Here is a 10100-nt window from a genome sequence, read left to right as displayed (position 1 = left end):
TTTTTCTTTTAATTTTCTAAAATTGGGGCCACGGTGTTAGCTAATAATACTTAAAGAAATTCACCATTTTGGATACACTTCTCTTATTTGGATTGTCTTCTACCGAAAGCGGTCCTGTGCGGGGAAATTGGGCGAAGGATACATTACATCAAAGATCTGACCTTTCTGGATAAAAGAAATTTCAATCGAAGTCCTTTTAGAAGTCACAAGCTGTGTTTTTATCATCCACTCAAAGTCGACACTGTTTTAGCATATTTTGTATCCTCTCGACTGTCTCTAATCTACCGTACCCTCCCATAACAACGAACAGCAAATAGAAGCAAAAAGTTTCTCATGTCTACCTTTTGCACAGTGTTCTCCTTTAGATCCTGGCAAACACTCACATACGTACTTCTTGTCGGTATAACCCATAAAACACTTTCCGCCGTTGAGGCAAGGATTACTGCTGCAAGGATTCTGAGGGAGAAAATATGGAAAAGTAAATACGGACGAAGCAATTCGATACGTCTATCCACCACATAACCTTGTCTGTTCCTATTCGGGGAAACCAAATAGACTGGTTTACCTAAATGATAGAAATGCTCCCGACGGTTCGCGGGTAGTAGGGAGCTTAAGCAACGACAACGGCGACGGCAACGAGAACGTCATCTCAAAATGTAAATTTGCGTTATTTTAATCGCTTCGTGACTATTTCAACGTTTTTAATATGACAAGGGGGTGGTATTTCCTCAAAGATGACACCAGTCGGAACGCCACTCCATTTTAGGAGAGAAAATGAAAATTTCTTCACAAAACCAAAAAGTTGGCTATTTCACGTTGTTGTTTTGCTGACAACGGCAAAGAAATGGACAAAAGTGAAAAACGCACGTGCAGAGCGTGCAAAGCTATTGTTTTTACCCACTAAATATGCAAATTCCTGACGTTCTCGTTGCCGTCGCCGTTGTCGTTGCTTAAGGTGGAAATTAGTTAAAAACATTAAGGAACTTACGGAAGCTATAAAAATTCTTAAGGGACATCTCAGTTTTTTTTCTCGAAATAGGACTTTGTTTTTTTTGTGTGTGTGTTTTAAAATCGAAGTTGGTCTTTGCGAGCATCTGACTTAGTCTTTCCGAAAATCGGAGTTTGTTTTTCAAAATTAAGATAATTTCCGAAAATGCTGAAATTGGAGTTTATGAAATATACGCCAACTGCCAGAAAAACTGATGCGGGGAGACTCACTGATCTCCACACTTTAAAATAGCATTGTAATGTTTACTTCTTGAGGGAAAAAAACGGGATGATCGTCACGCAGTCACGCTATGTTCTGTTTCGTTTTATTTGTATTGCGGAGAAGGTTTTTAAGAGGTAAACATTAAAATGTGGTTTTAAAATGTGGAGCTCAGCGAGTCTTCAGTGTCTCTAGGAGTTAGCATTTATTCCCCACAAAAACTCCAACTTCATTCTGAAATTCTCTTAATTCGAAAAACAAACAAGGATATCCCTTTCGTAGCTTCTGTATGTTCCATATTTTTTTGACTAATTTCCACCATAAATGAAGGAAAGATGCCGAACATTCGAATGTAACATTACAGGAGAATAAGGACAAAAATTGAAACAAAAAGAAATTGGAAAAAAAAAAAACACCCTGACCCCGACCGCGACCCCGACCCCGGCCCCGGCCCCGGCCCCGGCCTCGCGTTTTGGCTACTACTCGGTTCGTGCGTGGAATACAACTTTTCGTAGTTTCTGATGCCATATTGGTTGGGGAAGCAAACACGGCTGAGATTAGTGTAACAGTGAATGTATGGGAATTTTGCCAAATTTGAACCATTATAAATCCTTTTAAGTCTGACGATTGTGGATAGCGAGAATACCTCTCAAAAATCACTTCTTTTGAAAATATTTTCGTGAAGTATGATGATCAGAATCAAGTTATAACGACCGTAAACGAAATTTGTAAATTCGCATAAATCCTTGTAAAGAAAATTAGGCAAATTCTCTCGAAATTTGAAGCGACATGAGAAGATTTCTAACATCCAGTTTTCAAACAATGTGCCTTGTGCAGCGGAGTTATAGAGGTTTACTATAATTTAAGCCGCGTTTGCCCCAAAACAAGATGGCGTCAGAAACCGTGAAAAGGTCTACTGAAGGGATTGGTTTTAAAACGTCGTACAAAACGTGGACCCCCAAACTGGACCCCTCTCGAGAAAAGAAATAAAACAAACATGTACTTCTTGAGATGGTGTTAATAAGCGCCAAGAACTATGATTCATGTGTCTGATTGAAACTATATACTCTGCCCTTGGGAAGACTCCGAATCGTAAGTAAGTGCGATCTGTTTTTTTGTTTTTTGTTTTTTTTTAACATGGCGCCCAAAGTGGGGCAAAGGTTTTATTCATTTTGTGAAGCTACTCGTTAGTTTTTCTCATCATAGCTGATTTAATCATGCAGGAAGATAATGATTTTTTCTTTGTTTTTTTTTTTTAATTTGTTTAACACAAATATACAAAACGACAAGAATAACATGAAGTACAGAAGCAAGATTACAATCTGCAGATTACGTCGCTTCTCTGCGTGTTGTACGTGTTACAATGCTTCCGGAAGAGAAAGAGAACAGAGATAGAACAAATAAAAAATAAAGAAACTCCTTACAGAAGAAAAGTCCATTTTCGAAAAAACATTGTTAGTGAATTTTTAGCAGTAGCAATCTCTTTTAGAATGAAGAGTCTTTGATGCAGCTGCAAAGGAAAAGTCCGAAAAAGAGATTTCCCCCCTCCCCCCACCCCCCCACCCACCAGCGCAAAAAAATATACTATTTTGCTGCAAGAATTTAGCAATTTAGTACCTGCCCATTAGTCGACCTAACGTAGCAACCGCATACGACTTTACTTGAATTTAACAAGATCTGTTCTTGTGTTTTTTCATACCACCAAATTTGAAACTGAATCCAGAAGGAAGCAGTTTTGTTGCAAGAGACTAAGAGGGGGTTTAATGTTTGTTTTCTCGCGTTTGCAAAAGGTGCAGCGGCGATCTGTTTGCTTTAAAAAGGTAAGTTGGTAAAACTAATCATGTTACTCATCCTTTCTGAGGACACTATACAACGTATATAGTCAGTCCCCTAAGAGGACATGTGGTTAGTAGAGTAAAATATCAAACCCAGAAAGATTCAAGGAAAAAAGGGAATAGAGTAACATTGGCATAGATCATAGAGCGTGTTGATCATTTCCGAGTTCACTTGAACTTCTTTTCGAAGCGCAAAGTGCTGTGGTTATTAATTCTACTTTTCGTGCGACTAAAATACTATTTCACGAAGCTGCGATGAAGTTTATATAAACGGATAAAAGAAGCATCAAAGAAACGAAAATGAACCAGAAGACAAAAAAAAAAAAAAAGAGCAGGCTGCAAACTTGTTCTAATTCCCTGTTAGCAGAGGCCTCTTTTCTTTTAGCTTTGCGTCATCCCAGTGAACGCAAAAGAAAACAGACACCTCTGCTAGCAGGACCGGGAACTGTTCTAATCTTCTGTGTACCAAGATCTTACCGCGCATCTTAATTCCTCCATTCCCGCATAACCACAATTCCTTGCGCCCACTCACTGCGGTAGCAGTAAAGGAGGGACCACCAGAAACAGTGCCGGCATGGTCACACATTCCGTTGTAGGGCGAGAGTCAGTGACTTAAAAACAATGTTATGTTGGCTATAGGTAAGCTATGTCATGCTATTATGGTATCTAAACATATTAAGTCGCTTAAATCGGATTAATTTTCTACTCAGGAGTTATGGTATTGCATTTCGACCACTCACTGACTTTCTTTATTGCAACTTTAAAATTCCGGTTTCCTTAACTTGCAATTGAAGACATAAACAAAAATTTACCACGAAAGTTGGCAAACTGATCATTTCGTATGACAAATATAAAATTAACGACTGTTTCGACCATTAGCTTTGCAATTTTGGCGAGTAAACAGAAAAAAAATCCCGCGTCGCTTTTGTATTCTAAGATTTTAAAATCACTTAAGATGTTGATTGAAATGCTTAAAGGATTGCTAATTGCAAGTAGATCTTAGCTAGCTTAGTTGTCGTGTAAAGAACTCGTGCTCTAAGCTGGAAAAGTCGGAATAATCACGCAAAATGTTGACATGTGCATGTAAAACTGAGGGATACCTTTACGACAAAAGATAAAAAGAGCTGACATCGATGGTTACCACTGTCGAAAGGGTTAAATATATTCATACCTCAGTGAAACTGTATGACCACTTATTTCTTAACTCAAGATCTTCGGGGTGCTGGTAATGATCTGAATCACTTAGCTCACAGATAGTTTTGTCCTCCATTGTTGGGCCAATGTTGATGGAAACACATTTGCGATCCATAACGCATTCTTGTTCACAGGGTGTAGCGTATTTGTCCATGGTGAAAGTCCTAAAAACGTGACCTTTCAAGCGGTGACCTTCCCGTGATGGAAAAAACTTCACAGAGCGTTTGCAGTCACTGTGAGTAAGATCTACAAACCAATGGTAAAAGTGGCATAATTGGCAAATGAATCTTAAAACAATTTTTTAGGCCAAAACTTATATTCGGCGCAGTTTTCTTTTATTTTATGTTTTTCTTTCCTTGAACACTGAATCCAGCTGGGTTACAGAACAAAACCCTTCATCCCCTATTTTAAGTTGTCATTTTAATCGTTTACGGGCATTTACGTTTACATTTCATTCAATATTTTCAATTAAACTTAGAAATTGCTATTATTGATAAACAAACGCAATGAAAGTTGTTCACTCCGTCTACAGAATAATGAGTCCCGTTTCCTTGAGTGAGAAGAAGAAGAAGAAGAAGGAGATTTCGAGTTTTCGTTTGTTAAATAGAATGCTGAAAGTGGGGGTACACGTGAATTTGAATGGCATTTTAAGAGGTTTTAAAGAAGGGATAAAAGAAAGAAAATTATTTTTGGAACACTAACAGACAGTTGCGAAGTTGCCCCCAACCCAAGAGCACACCAGGTTGGCAGGGGACTGTTTGGGTGTCCATATATCAGTTTTTAACTTCAAGTTATAATTTTTAAACTACATCAAATCTGAACGATTTCTTATTTCTCCAAATTTTACTACTCTTTTGAGAAAAACTATCTTCTCCCAAATATACCTAAACATCGCCAATAAATTTACAAAACACCCCAAAACATTGATTTGTGTTATGAGCTTAGGTTTTTGTATTGCTTGAAACGCGAACGAGATATTTCCATTAAGCTGATTTTAAGCGGCGTGAAAACGGCTTTCGGGTGTACTCCCGTCTTAACTGCATCGTGCATGCATCACGCAGTCACTTTAATTTACGGCATATCAGAGATGCAACCAACCAACCACCCAAGCGAGTAATGTGAGAAATACATGAAAGGTATTAAGCATAATCATCCAAGCCCCAGATGGGGCTGTCAGCAGAAAACTACTGTAAATAGAACGTAATTTAAGTCGGACACATGTCATGACGAAGATGGCACGAAAAAGGTACTACAATGATCAATTATTCATAAGCCAGAAATTTGAATGCAGATCTTAACTTGAAAAACAGTGGCCGCAGTCAGGATGAAAACTGCAGTTCAGGTCGTCTAAAAATTGTGTCTTTTGATATTCTAAGCCAGAGAACGTTTTTCTGCCGTTTTTGAGATTAGTTCAAATGCACCAAATCTAAGAGACGGTTGAACTACTGTATGTTATTTGGATTGAGCAATGATCACGCATGAATACAGGAAGTCTTGTTTTGAGGTTTCTTTATAATGGTAATTGAACTGAGTGGAGTGCAATTTGGTCTGAAATCATACGTGTGTTTTCAAATCACAAGTATGATTTCAGACCAAAATTGCACGACACGAAGTTCAATTACCACTTTATTGCATTCATTTAGAAATGATACAATCATTAATTATAGCTAAAATACAGGACTATAGTCAGTACCAACATTTTGTTGATCCAGTTGGGAACAAAAGTTGCAAAATTCGCCACACAATGGTTTTCTTTGTCTTTCATTTTCCTGCAATTTGATTGGTTACCTTGAAAAAGCCTTTAATCTGATTGGCAGTTTTGTTTTAGTGTCCCTTTCTCATTGGCTGGGGAAATGGTGCGATTTAGAGAAAAAATAGAGTGCGATTTGGGAATAAATTGCACTGCTGAGATCAAATCAGATTGAAAGGATCAGCAGTGTTTTCTAAATGGATGTAATAAACAATGGTTAAAGCGTTGTCTTTGCATTACAAGACAGGTACATTATTCAATTTGACAACCCTTATAATTTGCTTCGTCAATTTTAACTTTTGGTGTTCTGTGCTAACAATAAGAACGGAATAGTAATTAGTTTTATCATATCTTTTGGATAAAACTTAAGAAAGCTGTGATTGGTCAGTTTAGCGGACCGCATTCAACAGCACGGACAGCACGGTCTTCTCCAAAAGGCCTTTTGCGATATAGTAAAATTCAGCTTGATAGTGAGGCGGTGAGGACACAAACAAAGGAAAGTGGATTGTATGTTAATACTTTTCACATTCATTCCAACGTGTTTCTATTGTTTCTATTGCTGCCCTCACCGCCTCACTATCAAGCTGAATATTTGATATTTCGAAAATGGCCTATTTCCAATTTTGCTCTTGTTGCTTCATTTAGAGGCCTAGTGATGTAATAATATGATATGTATCTGTTAATTACCTATATTACAGCTCCTTGCATTTGTAAGTAATTTACATTACAGCCCTCGGGTTTAGTTGATTAAATGTATATTGCGACAGCAAAACGTCAGAAGAGTATCCCACGAATAAATAACAAGAAGCATTGTAGAATAGGAATACAAACTGAAAAAAACGGCAAATTAATACCTCTTTCGCATATTACTCTTGAGAAAAAATTTTGCTTTTTTTGGTTTATTTTTTTTTCAACCCCTAAAAATGTAATCGGCCGTCCATTACTTTCATTGAAATTATGTCAGAGCCGCCGGGCATCGCTTTTGCAACGAAACAGTAACTCGGGAATCTTTACTTAGCTGGAATAAAAGCGTTAATGAAACTTTAATGAAACTTTTGCCATAAACCTCTAAAAAGACAGGAAAGCTTTCGTTTACTAGTTTGGTCTAGTTTGGTGAACTTTGTTTTTTTGACAATTGTTCAGGGCGTCAATATCGCCTCAAAAACATTTAGGTTAACTTTTTGCTTAGATAACCTTACATAGTGTGGATTTGCTTCAAGCGATCGACCAGATGCATTGTATAGGAACTTTTGTCAGAGTTTAAAATGACAGTGGGACTTGGTGTTAGCTCACACCCGATGTGAAGAAATTCCTTTCAATGCAAGTCTTAGCTTCAGTTTTATAATCTTCCTTTGGCAAGACTTACAGTTAACTTATGGTTTCCGATAGTCAAAGTAAATTTCTTTGATGTTATACATGAGCCAAAGAATCTGTATCTTATTTTTAGGTTGTGAACTGTGAGACAAAGGGAAATCGAACTGATTCTGGATCGACGAAGCCCATGATAAAAAAAAAAAAAGAAAACAAAATCGAGACCTCTCGCGATTCGGTGCAACTTTGCATATTCCTCTGTCAAGGAATGTCTCAGCACCGTTTTTCTATCTTGAGTTAAGTTACAGACCAAACTAAATTTCTCTAACCTCGAACAGCGTACGTCTTGTTCTCAACACAAGCCAACCAAAGCCAAAAGAGAATGGCCAAGCCACGAACGGAAAAGTAACAGCCCATCATGCTTAAAGCAGGTCGAGGAGTGATACGATTTTTTGTCGTCTCATATCAACAGAGTCTGAGGGTTTGGTTTTCAGATTAAAGGCCTTTATTGCAGTGATCAATTATTTATTAGCAGCTGCATGCAGTATTAAATTTAGTTTTGAATCAAGATAATTAAACTAGAAATTTCACTGGGAAAATGAGTATTTCAGTGGAACATTCGATTTCACGGCAAAAAAATTTGGAAACAAGAAAAAGAGGGAACAGTTTCGTTAAAGACGGGAACATTGGGTCATGCTTCAGATACATTACCAAAATGTTCCATGATGTTTAATTGCTTATGGTGACAGGTACAATGTCATATACATCAACAATTTGGTCTGAAATCATACGTGTGTTTTCAAATCACAAGTATGATTTCAGACCAAAATTGCACGACACGAAGTTTAATTACCACTTTATTGTATTCATTTAGAAATCATACAATCATTAATTATAGCTAAAATACAGGACTATAGTCAGTACCAACATTTTGTTGATCCAGTTGGGAACAAAAGTTGCAAAATTCGCCACACAATGGTTTTCTTTGTCTTTCATTTTCCTGCAATTTGATTGGTTACCTTAAAAAAGCCTTTAATCTGATTGGCAGTTTTGTTTTAGTGTTCCTTTCTCATTGGCTGGGGAAATGGTGCGATTTAGAGCAAAAAAATAGTGCAATTTGGGAATAAATCGCACTGCTGAGATCAAATCAGATTGAAAGGATCAGCAGTGTTTTCTAAATGGATGTAATAAACAATGGTTAAAGCGTTGTTTTTGCATTACAAGACAGGTACATCATTCAATTTGACAACCCTTATAATTTGCTTCGTCAATTTTAACTTTTGGTGTTCTGTGCTAACAATACGAACGGAATAGTAATTAGTTTTATCATATCTTTTGGATAGAACTTAAGAAGGCTGTGATTGGTCAGTTTAGCGGACCGCATTCAACAGCACGGACAGCACGGTCTTCTCCAAAAGGCCTTTTGCGATATAGTAAAATTCAGCTTGATAGTGAGGCGGTGAGGACACAAACAAAGGAAAGTGGATTGTATGTTAATACTTTTCACATTCATTCCAACGTGTTTCTATTGTTTCTATTGCTGCCCTCACCGCCTCACTATCAAGCTGAATATTTGATATTTCGAAAATGGCCTATTTCCAATTTTGCTCTTGTTGCTTCATTTAGAGGCCTAGTGATGTAATAATATGATATGTATCTGTTAATTACCTCATTTTCTCGGTTCGTATTCTAAATTACAGCTCCTTGCATTTGTAAGTAATTTACATTGCAGCCCTCGGGTTTAGTTGATTAAATGTATATTGCGACAGCAAAACGTCAGATAGAGTATCCCACGAATAAATAACAAGAAGCATTGTAGAATAGGAATACAAACTGAAAAAAACGGCAAATTAATACCTCTTTCGCATATTACTCTTGAGAAAAAATTTTGCTTTTTTTGGTTTATTTTTTTTTTCAACCCCTAAAAATGTAATCGGCCGTCCATTACTTTCATTGAAATTATGTCAGAGCCGCCGGGCATCGCTTTTGCAACGAAACAGTAACTCGGGAATCTTTACTTAGCTGGAATAAAAGCGTTAATGAATTTTTAATGAAACTTTTGCCATAAACCTCTAAAAAGGCAGGAAAGCTTTCGTTTACTAGTTTGGTCTAGTTTGGTGAACTTTGTTTTTTTGACAATTGTTCAGGGCGTCAATATCGCCTCAAAAACATTTAGGTTAACTTTTTGCTTAGATAACCTTACATAGTGTGGATTTGCTTCAAGCGATCGACCAGATGCATTGTATAGGAACTTTTGTCAGAGTTTAAAATGACAGTGGGACTTGGTGTTAGCTCACACCCGATGTGAAGAAATTCCTTTCAATGCAAGTCTTAGCTTCAGTTTTATAATCTTCCTTTGGCAAGACTTACAGTTAACTTATGGTTTCCGATAGTCAAAGTAAATTTCTTTGATGTTATACATGAGCCAAAGAATCTGTATCTTATTTTTAGGTTGTGAACTGTGAGACAAAGGGAAATCGAACTGATTCTGGATCGACGAAGCCCATGATAAAAAAAAAAAAGAAAAAAGGAAAACAAAATCGAGACCTCTCGCGATTCGGTGCAACTTTGCATATTCCTCTGTCAAGGAATGTCTCAGCACCGTTTTTCTATCTTGAGTTAAGTTACAGACCAAACTAAATTTCTCTAACCTCGAACAGCGTACGTCTTGTTCTCAACACAAGCCAACCAAAGCCAAAAGAGAATGGCCAAGCCACGAACGGAAAAGTAACAGCCCATCATGCTTAAAGCAGGTCGAGGAGTGATACGATTTTTTGTCGTCTCATATCAACAGAGCCTGAGG

At 37.3% G+C, this 10100-nt stretch overlaps 1 protein-coding gene across 1 annotated transcript; it reads right to left on the bottom strand.

Annotated features, from left to right (window-relative positions):
• Positions 1–276: 276 nt before the first annotated feature.
• LOC138013672 (uncharacterized) lies at positions 277–7745 on the bottom strand. The gene is made up of 3 exons (XM_068860759.1): positions 7627–7745; positions 4214–4482; positions 277–456 (listed from the first exon to the last, which is right to left on the bottom strand). Exons 1-3 carry the CDS (start codon positions 7715–7717, stop codon positions 277–279), a joined length of 540 nt encoding a protein of 179 aa, XP_068716860.1. The 5' UTR covers positions 7718–7745.
• Positions 7746–10100: the final 2355 nt, after the last annotated feature.

This window comes from Montipora capricornis, chromosome 8, assembly GCF_036669925.1.
Source record: "Montipora capricornis isolate CH-2021 chromosome 8, ASM3666992v2, whole genome shotgun sequence".
Classification (NCBI taxonomy): domain Eukaryota; kingdom Metazoa; phylum Cnidaria; class Anthozoa; order Scleractinia; family Acroporidae; genus Montipora; species Montipora capricornis.
The sequence above is the reverse complement of the archived record's forward strand: the minus strand, read 5'-3'. Positions and strand labels throughout refer to the sequence as shown.